General features: G+C 43.7%; 1 protein-coding gene across 8 annotated transcripts in view; it reads left to right on the top strand.

Annotated features, from left to right (window-relative positions):
• PCDH11X (protocadherin 11 X-linked) overlaps nt 1-18,905 on the top strand; it is a 1,521,665-nt gene that overhangs the window by 279,517 nt on the left and 1,223,243 nt on the right. Inside the window, exons 4-5 of one of the 8 annotated variants that reach the window (XM_063938381.1) lie at nt 12,480-12,569; nt 14,795-15,508. The exons of the other annotated variants lie outside the window; for them this stretch is intronic. Of the exons in view, the coding sequence (XP_063794451.1) occupies nt 12,480-12,551 (72 nt within the window). The 3' untranslated portion in view covers nt 12,552-12,569; nt 14,795-15,508. Of the gene's footprint in view, nt 1-12,479; nt 12,570-14,794; nt 15,509-18,905 lie in introns of those variants that run through there. 8 annotated transcript variants of the gene reach the window in all.

The following is an 18,905-nucleotide window of genomic DNA, read 5'->3' as shown; positions in this document are numbered from 1 at the left end:
TCAACTGAATCTGGTTTTATTCACTATTAAGATTATTTATTTCAGAGTTTTCAAAACTCCGCCATTACAATCTTAAGGATTTCCATACTTAAGCACAGGTGTCTAATTAGTAACTCATTTATTTGTTTTAACTATCTGGACTCAAACATGGATATCCTGAAATCCAGGACTGTAGTGGCAGAGTTTGGGAAATGTGACTTCTTGTAATAATTGTGACAAAGAATGGTCACACACAGACAAGTGAGAGATAAAGTGGATGAGGCCAGAATGGCACACCAGCCAGAGAGTGGGACAGGGACCTCAGCGACAGGTACCACACACAATTGGCATGGTCACACAGCCTTGGGGGGCATGGTAGGCCCCTCATGGGCGTTACCTGCACTTGCAAATCACTGGGCAGCCCCTAACACCCCTTTTTCCCTTTCCAGAAACACCCCTGTACAGTATATTGAACAGGGTATCCGTACTCTAGGTCGACAGTGTCTTTGTCGGCAAACATTAGGTCGATACCTATTGGTTGACAGTGAGTAGGTTGACACACGAAATGAGTCGCCATGACCATTAGGTTGACTTTTTCATACTTTACGATCCACAAGGACTACAATTGGGAACGGCAACCTGCATGTGAGGGGACACGGTGCACTAATTGGGGTTCCCCGTCACTTTCCGAAGATAACGGCACCAAAAAAACATTAAAAAAACTCATGTCGACCTTTTGCCATGTTCATGTCAACCCAATAGCTGCGTCGTCACATTTTATGTGTCGACCTACTCACTGTTGACCAATATGTGTTGACCTAATGTGTGTCGACTTAGACAGTGTCGACCCATAGTCCCACACCCATTGAACAGTAATGCGAGGCTATAGATCAGCAAATACAGAGTTAATTTTATTACACAGCAATGGCCTGTGATATATTAACTGCACATATATACAGTATGTGTGCATGTATATATACTATAATATTTATTATAAGGTAGTTCCTCAGTGTTAAGTATCATCCGTTGATATATTTCAGCTTCATTACTTTTTTATGCCGCTATATAATCCTGAGAATATATTACAGCTGGTTCCTGTCGTCTGTTGATATTCGGCTAATTTAATTGAGCCATATGAGACATTGTATCACTGCCAGGGAATTAATATGTTTTGCCCTGCGCAGCGAACGTTCCGGGGAAGGGGGAAATCACAGGCTGTGCCCGGAAATTGTGCACAGAATGGGCATCTCTCGGGCATCCTTCCCTGTCTGGCTTCTTACCTTGGCCGCAAAATATAAAAGCATCTCGGAAAGAACAACAGTCACCTTGTAGCATTGTTAATGCAAATAATTTGGTCCCCGCATTCATTAATTATAAACACATAACTTCCAGTTGCAAAATGAATACGAATTAGTGTCCTACTAACAAAGCCCGTCAGGTTAGGTAGTGTCACCTGTGCATCGCTACCGGCCGTCCCATAGCAGCCTCCAGCCACTGCCTGAGGAACTCAACAGCAAGACTTGTTAATTACAAGTGATATTTTTAAAGAGACAGCGGACGGTGGAATGATAAATCCCCCCCCCCCCCCTCCAGGCAGCGGCGTCCTTAGAGGTGCAATGCAAATTACCTTTCTCTAATCAATAAAGCAAATTACTTTTGCATATTGACATTATGTAGGAGCCGTCACACCCCTTTCTGTAACAAAGACGTCACCGGACCTGACAAATGAAATAAGAATGATGACATAACAAAATGATGCTTCTACTAGTTTCAGGTATAAGATTTCATTATACAGATGTGTCTGAGTGTATGTAATGCTCCTCCTGGAAGTGTTTTAAGCGCTGGAAGGCCAAAGGGGGTCATTCCGAGTTGATCGCTGGCTGCATTTGTTCTCAGCGCAGCGATCAGGCAAAAAAATGGCAATTCTGCGCATGCGTATGCGGCGCCATGCGCACACGCGACGTACGGGCACAACGAACGATGTAGTTTAGCACAGGGTCTAGAGATGCATTTCAGTCGCACTGGTGGCCGCAGAGTGATTGACATGAAGTGGGTGTTTCTGGGTGGCAACTGACCATTTTCAGGGAGTGCTCGGAAAAACGCAGGCGTGCCAGGAAAACGCAGGCGTGGCTGGGCGAACGCTGGGCGGGTGTGTGACGTCAAATCCGGAACTGGATAGTCTGAAGTGATCGCAAGCGCTGAGTAGGTTTTGAGCTACTCTGAAACTACACCAAAATTTTTTGCAGGCGCTCTGCGATACAACCGTTCGCACTTCTGATAAGCTAAAATGCACTCCCAGTGGGCGGCGGCATAGCGTTTGCACGGCTGCTAAAAACTGCTAGCGGACGATCAACTCGGAATGACCCCCAATGTGCGGTGAGTCCTTCCCTACACACAGTACACTGAGAACCCACCATACTTGTTTGGGTGCCACCATCTTTCCGGTGACAAATGTGGCGCATGCACAGGTAAGAGTGATGCTTCTGATACAGCTGCCCCTGTGTAGAGCCAGGTGATTCGATGATAGATAGTGTCTAGGGGTAGACAGGTAAAGAAGCGCTTAAGCTCGACAGATTCAAAAGGGCAACATGTCAGTGGTTGACACACAAATGGTCGACATGTTTTGGGTTTTTCTTTACATGTTTTCCCAACATTTGCTTGATTTACTATCCAAGTGGACTACAATTGGGAATAGTAACCTGAAGCCCAAAGTATGGCGAGCTAAGCGAGCCCGTGAGGGTATACGTTTTTCCTGATGGTGGTCACATATTACCAAACATACAAGATTTGACCCTAAAAACTAAAAAAAACTTGTGTCCACCATTTGTGTGCTGACTTTTTGATCCTGTTGACCGTTTGCACCTGTCGATCTTACCCACTGTCGACCTTTCATCTGTCAACCCTTTGTACCTGTTCACTTAATGCATGTTGACCATTTGGTATCAACTGTTGACCTAACTACTGTAGATCTTCTAAACCACACCTGTAGAGCAATCTTTCTCAATATATCACCCTTAAGTGGAGCCGACAGACAGTTATAGGGATGGTGGATGGCTGCATGGGCAGCCATACCGTAGCGGTGAATCGGTGTGTGCGGCATGAGGCTGCCAGGACCTATGTGCCTATATGCACCCATAACAGATACACCATTGTCTCCTAGTACAACCATGCTTGTAGCATCTCATATGAATGGTGGGATAGCAGGACTCTGTATGTCACAAAATGATTCCCTTCCAAGTGGAAAGCCGCTTGGCTCCTCTCTATGACGCATAATATATTTCAAATTGGATTAACCAAAAATTTGAGCATGACTTGCTTGATTGTATCCTCAGTTGGCTCTTATAATTGTTTCCTTAACGATGGTTATATGCCCTGCTTCATAGTTGACTACGTTCACATTTTTTCTGGAACTTCTCCAGTCATTGTTCATATAGGCAGACAGAGTAGTCCTTAGTACCACTGAAAACAAAACAAAGGCTCTTTCTGGTTACAGTTGTGTCCAGGGCCGTGGCTGCATCTTCCTGGTCTTAAAAATACATGACTACCAAGTACAGATGGAAGCACTAAAAAATGTACAGTAGATTAAGTGAACTACGGAGGTGATCACGAGACCGCCTGTCGGGATCCCAGCAGTCACAATGTCGACGTTGGAATTCCGACAGGCGGTGAAATGCCACTGCCACAGTACTGACACCACAGGCTTTTCTCCTTCTGTGCGTGTTCACGACACCAATAGAGGGAGAATAGATCCGGTGGTGAGCACAGCGAACCAACGTGCCTGCAGCGTGGCGAGCGCAGTGAGCCCGCAAGGGGCTTTCTAGCGCTTGCCCTGCTACTGGCATACTGGTGGACGGGATCCTGCTGTCGGGATCATGGCAGCCGTGATCCCAGATGCCGGTAAAATGTATGTATTCCATACGCTACATACACATTTTATCAATGTGTAAAAGCCTTGTTTAATGTCTATTGTACTTGGATTTTAGAATAATAGTAATAATAGTTATTCCTATTTCTTCTTCCTTGTTCTTCATTTTCTTTATCATCTTCCTCCCACTCTTCTACCCCATCCTCATCCTCTTCTAGCTCTTCCTCTTCTTCTTTTTTCTCCTTCTTCATCCTTTCTCTTTTACCTCCTCGTCTTCCTCTGTCACCTCCTTCAGTCCCTCTTTGTCCTCCTTTTCTTCCTCTTTCTCCTCCTCATCGTCTTTCTCCTACCCTTTCCCCTATTTCTCCTTTTCCACCACTTTGTCCTCCTCTTCTCCCTCTTTCACTTCCTCTTCATACTATTGCTCCTCCTCTTCTCCCTCTCCCTTATCCTCTTCTCCCCCTTTCTCCTCCTATATCTCTTTTTCCTCCTCTTCTCCCTCTTTCTCCTCCTCTTCTTCCTCCTTTTCTCACTCTTTCTCCTTTTTTTCCCCCTCTTTCTTCTCCTTTTCTCCCTCTTTCTCCTTCTCTTCCCCCTTTACCTCCTCCTCTTGTTCATTACTGTTACTTGTTAATGTTGGCCCTCACTCCGAGTTGTTCGCTCGCTAGCTGCTTTTAGCAGCATTGCACACGCTAAGCCGCCGCCTACTGGGAGTGAATATTAGCTTTGCAGAATTGCGAACGAAAGATTCGCAGAATTGCGAATAGAAATTTCTTAGCAGTTTCTGAGTAGCTCGAGACTTACTCCTACACTGCGATCCGCTCAGTCAGTTTCGTTCCTGGTTTGACGTCACAAACACACCCAGCGTTCGCCCAGACACTCCCCCGTATCTCCAGACACTCCTGCGTTTTTCCCTGACATGCCTGTGTTTTTTTGCACACTCCCACAAAACGGCCAGTTTCCGCCCAGAAACACCCACTTCCTGTCAATCACACTCCGATCACCAGAACGATGAAAAATCTTCGTTGAGCCGTGAGTAAAATACCAAACGTTTGTGCTAATTTACTTGGCGCAGACGCACTGCGAACATTGCGCATGCGCAGTTTGCGACTTATCGCACCGATGCGAAAAAAAAGAACAAGCGAACAACTTGGAATGAGGGCCGTTGTTGCTACCAGTCCTTCTACCTCTCTTCATCCTCTCCTTCTCTCCCTCCTCATTCTGCTTCTTTTCTTCCTCCTATTCCTATTTTCTCAACTCTTTTCCTTTCTCCCTTTTCTTCTGCTTATTATTCCATATTGCACACTTTATGATAAATGAGGAGGGCTAATAGGATAACTCTGTAGTGACCTTCTATACAGACCTCAGTAGAAGTACAGTACAGGTTCCTGTTGATTTACTGCCCAAGTTATATAGAACACAGACAGAAGCAGAAAGCTAAAGCAATATATTTACTCAAAGTTTTTGGAGGACGTGTAGAAGTCAATAGATTATAAGTCATGTAAAGGTGGAAAACCCATCTAACTTTGTGTATATACAGTAGGTATTGTAAGCAAATGTACAAAGATACAGCAGATAGTACATTTCATTGTCAGGCTGGTCGTACACTAGGAGTGTTGCGCCGGCTGTGACATCATTGTCCAACTTCAAGCTTTCTGTGCTTAGGGGGTGCCACTTGTTGGGGGGGCACTCGGATGCTTGTTTTAGTACTGTGAGCCTGAAATTTACAAGTAGCTGCAAAATATTTCCTTTCTATTGTACCATATTCCATCTTGAGAGGAATATAAATGGGTAGGACATGCACAGACAGCCACTAAAAGCTGTCCAGCTTAGTAACTATGTATATATAATTAAAAATAAAAACAGAATGTCATAGTTCATGACTTTTGCAATATTATATTAATTTGCCAGTCATCAGATGAGGGCTTATAACTTAATGATAGTAATTAATTGGGCAAAAGGAGGGGGCAGTTTTACTGTTGTGCCTAGGGGTGTCCTGACACCTAAATCTCACCCTTGACCGTTGAGCACCTTCTTCACATGTCCTCTTTAGAACTTTTGTTACATCTCTCCCTAAGTAAGTCGGATTATGTTGCTCAATCTGTGTTTTAGGTGCCGGTTAAGCCCTGGCACCCTAGATATCCGCATAGGTGTGCGTAGTACAGAGCATGGTACACTCTCTCCAGACTATGTGGATGCTTGGAATCATAGATGATATTTCGGTTGAACGCATCTGGGAGGGGACAGGCAATTGGGCGGTGTGGGGATTATGGTACCACAACTTCACCAATATAGCCCCACGCCTTGCACTACAAAGCTACAGTTCCCCACATTGTAATGCGGGGGTGGGGCCATGATGACACAACGAAGCATGGATCGGTTAATCAAGCCAATCACTGCACTCGGAAAGGGGGCAATGGGCTGCCAGCTGGGCGCTGATTCCGGGAGACTTGCCTGCCTGAGATTTGGGAATCTGCAGGATGTTCCGGGAGAGTATGCAGGTATGGTTGGAATGTGAGTTGGCCGGCAGAGTATAGTAATGGCTCCTAGGCAGCCTCCTCTGCCCATCACGGCCTCCCATTCTAAGGACTGAAGGAGATATTGCAGACGGGTTGGGAATGGGATCCTGGCTGACGGGATGCTGGCAGTCACATGACCGACACCGGCATCTCGACATTGACAATGCCGACAGGGGATGTGGTAATTATTATACCCCTCCCTTTTCTCCTACCCTAACCCGCCTGGGGTGGCGGCTAGGGCTAAGACACTGGGGGTGGCAGTTAGGGCTAAGACTTGGGGGTGGGTGGCAGCTACAGCTACCCCCCCCCCCCCTGGAGTGCCTAACCCCACCCCCCCAGGCCCTTACCCTAACAGTGGCTCCCATACTTACCTTCAGGATGTCTGTGTTCCACTGCTGGGATTCTGCGTGGTGTAACCGGTTTGCTAGAAAAAAATCTCTAGTCCTGATCTGCCCTCACCTTTTATTGAGGTTTCTATAATTTATTGAGGTGTATATATTTCATTCCCACAAGTTCAGGAGACATTTCAGATTTATATTTATGAGCCTTGAATTTAGCGTTGCCTCCAAAGAAATATTTATTTTAGGTTTAGACTCCCAACTGGGTAAGTCTGGGTTTGTCAGGCCGTCTCGCGGTCCAGGGACGTGATCAGTCATGCCTGACGAGCGTGTACAGCAGATCTCCTGTAGTACGGACGCAAGACTTAGGATGTTAGGGATTGCTATCGACAGGTGAGGCCTGAGTGATTTCAGTTGTATCATTGCGATATTGATTTCCTGGCAACACTAAATAACACAACACTGACAACTGAGCCGCCGGATCTGCAAATCTGAATGTGAGTCTTTTAGGTTTTATTCATTGGTTTGTTCTGCACATTTATATCACACTGGGGGGAAAAAACCCGAAAATGTAAAGAATAAAAATCTAACACTGATCCATTGCTGTATTAGTATGTACTGTGTGCCTTCCCGTGTCAATATACCTTCCATATTTGTTGAATATGAATAGTTGTGTGTGTGTGTGTGTGTGTGTGTGTGTGTGTGTGTGTGTGTGTGTGTGTGTGTCGTATCGCTCCATGGATTTGTTTTAATTAAATCTAGTTTGTATTTACTGTAGATTGCTCATTTCAAATACACTTATGTAGAAGGCTTAAAACATTGACTGGATGGCAACAACACTTACTATAGGGGGGTGGGGGGATAGTGGAGTCTACCCCAGACACCTTCCTTCGTAAGGGTGTGGCTTAGCAATGGTGGCGGCATACATTTGACGGGATACAGTCAATTTACCTCCAATCTAAATCCCGACGGTCTAAATCCCGACAAGGTCAAAATCCCGACATGGACAAAATACTGACATTTAAAATACCGACAAGATCAAAATACCGACATGCAAAATGCCGACAGGTCAAAATGCCGACATGAGTTTTTCATTGAAACCGACTTGTTCATACTTTACCATCCCAGTGGACCTGGAGGAGGAATATAATAGTGTGCCGAGCGCAGCGAACCATGCGAGGGGACGCGGTACACTTATATGGTGTCCATGTAAACCTATGTTGACATACACACAAAAAAACAACGAAAATGCATGTCAGTATTTTGACATGTCGGCATTTACATGTCGGTATTTTGACCTTGTCGGCATTTTACATGTTGGTATTTTGACCTTGTCGATATTTTAAATGTCGTCTTTTTTGTCCATGTCAGGATTTTGATCTTGTCTGGATTTTGACCGTCGGTCAATTGCTGTCGGGATTTTGATTGGAGGTATTTCCAATCGCTTGCTTTCTGTTTCGGCAGATGACATGTTAATACACCTCGTCGGTGTACCTTCCTAGCTTCGCCTTGGTTAAGAGGCGAAGTAGGAAGTGCTATAGCGTTACGAACCTTGTATACCTTCAATTCCCACCATGGCCCTGACTGTGTGGAGTTTGTATATTCTCCCCATACTTGCATGGTTTTTCTCCGAGTACTACGGTTTCCTCCCATAATACAAAAATATACTGGTAGGTGAATTGGCTTCTCACAAAAAAATTAACCCTAGTGTGTAAGTCTGTGCGTTAACATGGGCAAACTAGATGGGCCAAGTGGTTCTGCCGTCACAATTCTCTGTTTCTACCCCACTTAGATGTGTAAAGAAAATGTCCCCATAGCTTCACACAGTTTCCAGATCTGGAGTTACTGATCTGCCGTAATTGCTCCAGTCTCTGGATATCCATAATACAGTTATGTTTACATCAATCTTACATCTCAATCTTAAATCTTCAGGTCGAGTCTCCCAGATCCAAACAATTGATATACAAAATACAGTACATATTGCACCTTTGCCCTCTGATAAATCAGTATACACACACTTTGTTTCATGCACAACATGATTACAAATACTGTGTGTATACAAGGTGTATATGAAACAAATATGCATTATGGGGGTCATTCCGAGTTGTTCGCTCGCAAGCTGCTTTTAGCAGCTTTGCACACGCTAAGCCGCCGCCTACTTGGAGTGAATCTTAGCTTATCAAAATTGCGAACGAAAGATTCGCAATATTGCGATAATACATCTCTGAGCAGTTTCTGAGTAACTCGAGACTTACTCGGCATCTGCGATCAGTTCAGTGCTTGTCGTTCCTGGTTTGACGTCACAAACACACCCAGCGTTCGCCCAGACACTCCTCCATTTCTCCAGCCACTCCCGCGTTTTTCCCAGAAACGGTAGCGTTTTTTCACACACACCCATAAAACGGCCAGTTTCCGCCCAGAAACACCCACTTCCTGTCAATCACATTACGATCACCAGAACGAAGAAAAAAACGTGAGTAAAATTCCTAACTGCATAGCAAATTTACTTGGCGCAGTCGCAGTGCGGACATTGCGCATGCGCACTAAGCGGAAAATCGCTGCGATGCGAAGAAATTTACCGAGCGAACAACTCGGAATGACCCCCTATGTGGTTAGACTTGGGTCCCATCACCTAGATATTTCATTATGGCGTGCTTTGCAGTAGGTCACGCATGTGCACGGAGAGGTGTAGCTAAATGCATCCCGCTTCTTATTCCGGAACCCCTTCTTAGTGGAAAGGGCATATCAGTCCATACGTACCTATTCTCCCAGAATGGCCGGGACGCTCCCAAGAATTGGGATGCCCTTCCAAAAGAGCAGGAAAGTCTCCCGATTTCGGAGGTCCCCCCACCCAGCCGACTAACTTAGCGAGTAAAGTGGACGGTCCAGGTGGTCAATGACGTGATTCTCGCTGAATCACGTCATCGGAGCGACGCATCCTGCTGTATAATGCCGGTAATCGAGGCACTATCGAGCGGGGGGCTTGGCTACAATGACGCAATCGCGGCCACCATGCACCCTGTAGCACCTCCATTATTTAGTGATGCCTCCACCCGGGATCAGTATGAAATACCTCCAATCAAAATCCCGACGGTCGAAATCCCGACAGCAATTGACCGACGGTCAAAATCTCGACAAGGTCAAAATCCCGACATAGACAAAATACCAACATGTAAAATGCCGACAGGTCAAAATACTGACATGCGGTTTTCTTTTTTGTGTGTAGGTCGACATGGACACCATATAAGTGTACCGCATCCCCTCGCATGGCGCGCTGCGCTCGGCACACTATTACATTCCCCCTCTAGGTCCGCTGGGATGGTAAAGTATGAACAAGTCGGTTTCAATGAAAAAAAATCATGATAAACTCATGTCGGCATTTTGACCGGTCGGCATTTTACATGTCGGTATTTTGACCTTGTCGGTATTTTAAATGTCAGGATTTTGTCCATGTCGGGATCTTGACCTTGTCGGTATTTTAAATGTCGGTATTTTGACCTTGTCGGGATTTTGACCGTCGGTCAATTGCTGTCGGGATTTCGACCGTCGGGATCTTTATTGGAGGTAAATTGGCTGCATCCCCTCCACCCTGCCTCCTGTGCCTCGTCACACCCACGTACCGACCCCCAGCTAAGCCGACCTGGTTGCTTTCTCCCGGAGAGAGCCGCACAGAAGTCGGAAACTATGTATCAACCCAGCCTGAAGATGTCGTTATCTATATGGGTTAAGCTTCCAAAACATATTCTTGTTAGATCTGGATAAATAGTACATTTGCAGTGTCGCCATACAGGACATTGTAGTGGGATGGCGTTGTGCTACAGTGGACAGTAATGTATGAGATATAAAAAAACATTTTTAACTCCCAGACATCTATTGTTTTCCCATGTAACAATACATGTGGCGGTATTCTTTCCCGCTGTAGCTCAAATAGAAATGCTTGGAATCTGAACAGACGGACACTTATTGGAAATAATACGGCTGCAACGCTAATGAATAAAATCTAAATAAAATGAATAATATTCAAGCAGCCAATCAGAAACTGCTAGATGGCTAGCGGCATGCTACGCTTGCATGTACATACTTTTACTGCGCTTGACTCGCGATTACCCACCCCAGTTCTGCCTCTCTGCGTTTAAGGAGCTGAGTCTAGAACATAATGCTGTATAATGAAAATGCGTATATTTATGCAACAGTGTTTGACGTATGTGCAGCTGTAAACTTGTCACTCACAAACTGTGAAACTGGGACACACACAAACGCACACAGCACCACATATCAAACGCAGATAGGAGCCACAAAACCTTCCTAAACAGCAGGAGGTATCACAGTAGCGAATGGCATTCTATAGTTATATGGGGGTCATTCCGAGTTGATCGCTAGCTGCCGTTGTTCGCTACATAGTGATCAGTGAAAAAAATGGCTAATATGCGCATGCGTATGCTCCGCAATGCGCACGCGCGTTGTACGGGTACAAAGTCCTTTGTGGTTTTGCACTGGTTCTAGCGACGATTCCAATCCGAACGCAAGGAGATTGACAGGAAGTGGGAGTTTCTGGGTGGCAACTGACCGTTTTCTGGGAGTGTTTGGAAAAACGCAGGCATGGCCGGGCGTTTGCTGGGTGGGCATCTGACGTCATTACCATGTCATTCATCGCAGCAATCATCGCACAGAATAAGTAACTACAGGGCTGGTCTTGTTCTACACAAAATGTGTTTGCTGCCGAGCAGCTGCACAGGCGTTCGCACTTCTGCAAAGTGAAAATACACTCCCCCGTGGGCGGCGACTATGCGTTTGCACGGCTGCTAAAAGTAGCTAGCGAGCGATCAACTCGGAATGAGGGCCAACATACGTTACAGTGGCGGCTTCAGAGGTGGGGCTGAAGCGCAGTCCAAAATTCAAATAGGGGAGACACATCAACTGCCACCAACTGTCATCCCAAACTGACTCACTGGCAGTTGGTGCGGCTCCTCTATTTGAATTTTGAACTGAGCTGCATCCCCACCTCTCGAGCCGTCACTGATAAGTTATATTACAATGTCACGGATCTGAGATTCTGTATCAGAACTGTAAAACAAAAGTGGACAGTTCGTGTAGTTATCTCCCGTTCAACCATAATAGGCCTCTCTGATGTGTAAAGCTACATAGAGATCATGAAGATATTTCATGATGCATCTTTTGTTAGTGTGAGACATCTGAAAAGAAAAGTAATATTTATTCCAAAATAAATTTTTTACAGATTCCTTACCACCGTAATACAGAGACATTCAGAGATAAAACAAAATTCCCGTAAGAATTTGTAAAGGTCATCCGCAAATTGGTTTAATGATGGTTTAGGCTAAATGTGACGTTCATCTTTATTCCTACTGTATTCTGTGATTGCACAAGGACCATTCTGTTATGTGACATAATATAACCTATACTGTAGGTAATAAGAGTCAATAAATTATTCACTGACTGTATATACGATTACCTTACAGGGAGCTCATGGTGGGACTTCTGATATCTTTGTTGTATAATAATATTTTGTAGGGAATGAACAATGTTTAGAAGTATATAACTTACTGGCACTACTTGCCACAGCTTTTTACTTTGCATTATTTAGTAATAAAGTATAAATGTGCAGTTACTCCATTTCAACCAATCAGCATTGATTAGTGCACATTACACAATGTCTGGTTGCTACGGTTTAAGATGCAGTTAATTTATTTAAGTCAATGACCCCCAACGATGCATTTTGTTTGAACTACACTTCACCTTCATCTCTTCCCTCTGTTTCAGCCCCTACGCTTTCACTGGATACTTGATAACGCAGCGTCAGTTAATGTTGGGCAGCCAACAGCAGTGTCCTGATCACTGTTTGCTGTCTTGGTGAGTGCTCCACATTGTAAGCGTTTTCTTCCCTCACTTAAGATCTTCCACCCAATAAAGTTTCTGATTATACACAACTGCTTAATAACATGAGATTTCCCTAGAGCCCATTAAGTCATTCACTCCTGTTGTCTTGGATGGTTGTAAATTACTTTGTAGTTGAGAAATTATTCATTTCTAAGAGCAGCCAGATCACTTTCCGCCATTATTGGAAACTATTGGTGTTCTCGGAAGAAGATGAGGACAAACACCGGCCACTAGTGATAATCCTTCCAGTTATATTGTACACCATGACTGGTAATGGCCCTGTCAACTTTGATAGTATCGTTATCTGGCACCGTAACCATTTATACCCCAATACGCTGTGCCAGTTACCCAACGTGAGCTGTGAATCTACAGCCTGTGTAGTCACTATTGATAATTAAGGAATTAAGGAAGGACCTAACGTTTGCGTAGGAATGGGTACATTTTACTAACATATGGTATATTATGTTGTGCCCATTATTATTTCCAAATGTAACATCCCAGTTTGTATGCTTTCTGTCCAATTATTGGATGGATAATTACAAATCAAGGTAAATGTGTAGTTGGTAACCTAAATTTGCAGCTTCTCCATTGACAACTGTTCACTTATTGTGAAGAAGCCTTTTTTTCAAGATACAGTCATAGTAAACTGGGAAAGTTAGAAAACTTAATGAACACATTAAAAACCAGAAGTAAACAAATGTAAGACAGACTTCTGGCTAATAACCATCTAGTCTTTGAGCAGTTGACTGCAGTAGTAATGACTGTGTAGTCCTTGGCCAACTGGCTCTGGTAATAATACCTCTCCTTTCTTTGTTCAATGGGCTCTATTAGTAATAACCATCCTACTCACAGCAGTAGTAATAACTATCTAGTTCTTTGTTCAGCTGAAATCGATAATAAAAATCATGTAATCTTTGTTCAACTGACTCCGGTTGTATTAACCGTGCAGTCTGTTTTTCAACTAACCCTGGTAGTAATGACCGTGTAGATATTAATGACTTGACTTGGTTAGTAATGACCATGTAGTCCTTGGTAAGTTGACTTGGGTAGTAATGACCATGTAGTTCTTGGTAAGTTGACTTGGGTAGTAATTACCATTTCTTTAGTCTTTCATTCGGCTTGGGTAGTAATGACATGTCTTTGGTAAGTTGACTTGGGTAATAATGACCATTTTCAGTCCTTGGGGTAAATTTACTAAGATGGGAGTTCTATTTAAGATGGGATGTTGCCCATAGCAACCAATCGGATTCTATTTCTCATTTATTTAGTACCTTCTAGAAGATAATACCTGGAATCTGATTGGTACCTATGAGCAACATCCCATCTTAAATAGAACTATCTTAGTAAATTGACCCCCTTGAGTTTACTTGTTTAGTAATGACCATGTAGTCTTTGAGTTGACTTGGGTAGTAATGGCCATGTCGTTTTTGGGTTGACTTGGGTAGTAATGACCACCATGTAGTATTTGGTAAGTTGACTTGTGTAGTAATTACCATTATCAGTCTTTTGGTGGTAATGACTATATAGTATTTGGGTTGACTTGTGTTGTAATGACCATGTAGTTTATGGGTTGACTTTGGTAGTAATGACCATTTTCAGTCTATGGGCGGTATTCAGTTGTTTGAAAAGTCAGTTGGGTGTCTGTTTTTCCTATCTAATAGACAGGAAAAAACAGACCCCCAACCGACTTATCAAACAATTGAATATCCCCCTTTGAGTTGGCTCGGGTAGTAACAACCATGTAGTCTTTGGGTTGACTTAGGTAGTAATGACCATGTAGTCTTTGATGAGTTCACTTGGATGGTAATGATCGTGTAGTGAGCTGACTTAGATAATTATGACCATTATCAGTCCTTGAGTTGGCTTTGGTAGTAATGGCCATGTAGTCTTTGAGTAGCCTTAGGTAGTAATGACGTATAGTTTTGACTTGACTTGGATAGTAATGACTGTGTAGTATTGGTGAATTGACTTGGGTATTAATGACCTTTAGTTTTTGAAGACTCAACTTGGGTAGTAATGACTACATAGTCTTTGGTGAGTTGAGTTAGGATGTAATGATGATATATAGAGTTTGAGTTAACTTGGATAGTAATGACCATGTAGTTTATGATGAGTTGACTTGGGTAATAATGACTGTGTAGTGTTTGGTGAAATGGTTCAAGAAGAGCTTTTTCTCATGCTGTTTCTCTGTTTGCCAGCTCTGAGAACGTCCCCGCATCTGAGGTCATGTACTGAGGTCGTTTGCGTACACAATGATGTTTAACCAGCAAACATGGAATTATGGAAACAGCACGAGAAAAACCCTTTCTACTGTCTCTGACTGGTGAAGACTTTAATTTGGATGTCGAGACGAACCATTCCAGCAACTCTACAGGAAGGTATCCAGGGCAAGACTTCTTCTATTTTTCACTTTCTTCGAGGACAACAAACTTTGTGTCATACAATAGTCATCGAAACCAAGGTAGAACTACAAAACGGACATTTCTCCATCTCTCATTTTGAGGGATGGCTATAAATAAAATAGTGAATTGTTTTCAAATATTGCTTGTAAAAAATATATCTTTTTTGCTTCATGGCTTTTTTCTTTTTATTTATTTCTATTTATATAATCTGGTTGTTAATAAATATTGAATTAGGGAGCAATAAAATATATGCATAAATGTAAAAAAAAAAAGAAAGAATGTAATGTTCTTTATACACAACATTTTTAAAGATCTGTTTAATATAATGTATATTTAATAGCTGTGTGTGTAATTTAACAGATTGCTAATTTGCTGACATTTCCGTTAGTTTCCTTATAGAGAAAAAAAAAAGACTAGAGGTTATACAAAAATCGAGACGGATTTGTAATGTTTTCCTTTTCTAATCCATAAGAGTATTTGAAGATAAATACATATATTGCTCAATAAAGTGACAGCATTTTTCTACTGAAATGTCCAATTTCTGCAATATCACAAATACTGATGCACACACTTCTTACACTAAATAAATTGGGGGTTGTTGATAGCAGCACATGAATGAGATCACGATAGACTCAAAATCGTGTTCATTACAGGCAGCTTGCGTTTATGTTACAGCTTGTTAGCCAGGTAGCATTATACGGATCAGAGCATGTATTCAACACTATAAACGAATATATAGTAATACAATAAATAGTTGCTAGTATACGCCACATTTTTTGGCATCCGGGGCAAAAACCCGCAGAGAGATTTTCACATTGGATCCTGATTCATGTTTGTAAGTAAAGCAAATTAGCAAACAACTGGGCAAAACCATGCTGCAATGCAGGGGGGGGGGGGGGGGGGGCATATGTAACATGTGCAGAGAGAGTTAGATTTGGGTGGGGTGTGTTCAAGCTGAAATCTAAACTGCAGTGTAAAAATAAAGCTGTCCAACATTTGCGGGCTACATGCAAAAGCAGCCAGTATTTACCCTGCACAGAAAACATAAATGTATTTGCTCCCTGTGCATGGCAACATGTTTTTTCCCCAGCCAAAAGTTACAGATGGAGCCCTCCTCATCTATCCCTTTTACTAGGATTAATTGAGCCAGTGCAGTCGGACTTAGGGGGTCATTCCGAGTTGATCGATAGCTGCCGTTGTTCGCAGCGCAGCGATCTGGGAAAAAAATCGGCACTTCTGCGCATGCGTATGGCGCGCACGCGCAATGTACTTTCACAAAATCCAATGCAGTTTCACACAAGGTTTAGCGACGCTTTTCTGTTGCTCTGATGATCGGTGAGTGATTGACAGGAAGTGGGTGTTTCTGGGAGGTAACTGACCGTTTTCCGGGTGTGTGCTGAAAAACGCAGGCGTGTCAGATACAAACGCAGGCGTGACTAGGGAAACGGGGGAGTGGCTGGCCGAACGCAGGGCGTGTTTGTGACGTCAAAACAGGAACTAAACAGCTGGGAGTAAGTCTGGAGCTGCTCAGAAACTGCACAATCTTTTTTTTGTAGCAGCGCTGCGATCCTTTCGTTCGCACTTCTGCTAAGCTAAGATTCACTCCCAGAGGGCGGCGGCCTAGCGTTTGCACTGCTGCTAAAAGCCCCCTTAATCCCCTGCTGTATTGTTCTCTCTGTATTGTATTGCAGCTGAGAACAATAGATGAAGGGTTTATGCTAATAAGCCTTGGTGCACCTAGGGGCAGCAGAGAAGCCTAGATGACCGAGGCTCCATCTGTACTTGCTTTTTTGCTTTACTTACAAACATCTATCAAGTCCTTTGTACTGTAGTTCTAATGACCAGATCTGCGCACACTGACCGTTCTCTGCATTATATAGTTAATAGGGGCCTGATCCATAGTTGTACTCTATGCCGATATTTTTGCATTTGAGCAATTGACGGCGGACTGCGCTTGCATCTTAATCGTATTGCGCATGCATTGGTCAATGTCGATTACTGTAGTCACTCACAGTGACGATTCATTCTCAAAGTGATTGACAGGAAGGGACCGTTTGTGGAAAATAACGGGGAGTGGCGGGAAAAATGCAGGCACGCCATGGGCATTTTCAGGGTGTGCCGCGATCCCATATGCATTAAAGATGGCTACACGTGTCCATCCTGCGTGACCATAGGGTTACACGATTATTGAAGGATCTGTGAACGTGCTGCGTCTTTGTACGCAGTTGCCGAGGTTAGCAAAGTCCCCGGTAGGTGTCTCAATACACATTCCGCCGGCTGAAACATTTGCATATGTTTGCACAGTATGTGCATACGGAATTGCAGCTGCGAATGTATTAGGGCGCAACTATGGATCAGGCCGTAAAGCTGGATTTATCAATCTACGGTAATCAACTTTGAAGGTCTAGAGCACTGGTTCCCAGACAAGTATCAGGCTCTCCTACTGTACTCAACTAGCAAAACACAGCTTTCCTACGCATGCTGCAATATAGTACAGAAATAAAAACTCTGCGGAATGGGTAAATGGATTAATAGAAGAATAGGGGACCACATAAGATTTATTCTAAATGATCCTATATAATAAAAGGCTAACGCTGCTCCTCAACTCTGTGGGGGAATTCAAGAGTTGTGCATGCCAGCGGCCACTAGATGGCGCCAGACTGGGCAAATCAAGTGTTGCTTCGTTCGGGCACACACAGCTGCCGCCACTGACATTACTGAGATATTGTTCCGTCATTTTGACGGGCTGGTAACTAGTTCAGATAAGTACAAATGGAGATGTATGTGCAGCAAGTAGGATGTCAAAGATTCATGGAGGCCTAGAACTTGTTCCTCCCAACAGTTCATGTTTTCCAGGTCTCCCCACAGAATCACAAGTGAAATAAATTTCTCCACCTGTGCATATTTTAAAATGTGTCAGTGAGTAATGAGTACACCTGTGCTCCTGTCGGATGACCTGGAAAACATGACCTGTTGGGGGTCCAAGAGGACCGAGTTTGGAAACCATTGGTCTAGAGGACAATGCTCTGATTTTTGAACTCTGCGTCCTGATTTTTAAGGAGGGACTATACGGTTGTTTTGACTATTTAACACATGGTTCAAAAATGAAAATTGGCGATTTGGTGATGAGATGAATCACCCTCTGATTACACATTTCTAGAACTCCTGACACCTTCTATAGGAATACATTCAAATGAAGGATGAATCAGATATAGGTATTGCTTCTCTCACGTTCTCACAGGGTAATGGATAAATATTTAATTGACATTAATTAGAGTTCTGAACTGTAGGCGTCCCTCCATACAGGACCACCCGTGTGCCCAGCCTATCCAGTCATTTGTAGGTAATCATTACCTGGCACATCACTAATCAATGGACATAGCAGGAGATGGGTGTAATGTGCTGCATGGTAAAAAATCCTGACATTGAAATAACAAACATTACTGATGTGTCCTCTTACCAACCAGCCCGCAGGTAACTCAGATCAATGTAGCCCAAGGCTCACACACAGAGCCGTATTAACAGCAGTGTAGGCCCCTGGGCACAGCAATGCACTGGGGCCCCTACCCATCCTCCAGCGATAAGGGTGGTGGGTGCTATCAGCGGCAGCTTTAATGTCCCGCGGGCGGTAGGGGGTGCTCTATCTTCCTCTCAGCATGTAGGACCTGGAGAAATAACTTCTGCTAATCACTCCTTTACTGCACAGATGGGGCTAAACTGTAGAAGGGGGCATTAGGCTGAATAAAGAAGCCCTGGTACATGACTTCCTGGGTGGTAGGGGATGTTTAATACGTAGGGGAGGGGTAGATAGTGGAATGGGCTTAATATTTATCATTTTCCGGTGGGAAGGCAGCTTGCTTGACTGCAGATATCTCCAGTTCCTGAAAATATATTTATTAGCTTTAAA

This window comes from Pseudophryne corroboree, chromosome 8 (genome assembly GCF_028390025.1).
Source record: "Pseudophryne corroboree isolate aPseCor3 chromosome 8, aPseCor3.hap2, whole genome shotgun sequence".
NCBI lineage: Eukaryota > Metazoa > Chordata > Amphibia > Anura > Myobatrachidae > Pseudophryne > Pseudophryne corroboree.
The sequence above is the reverse complement of the archived record's forward strand: the minus strand, read 5'-3'. Positions and strand labels throughout refer to the sequence as shown.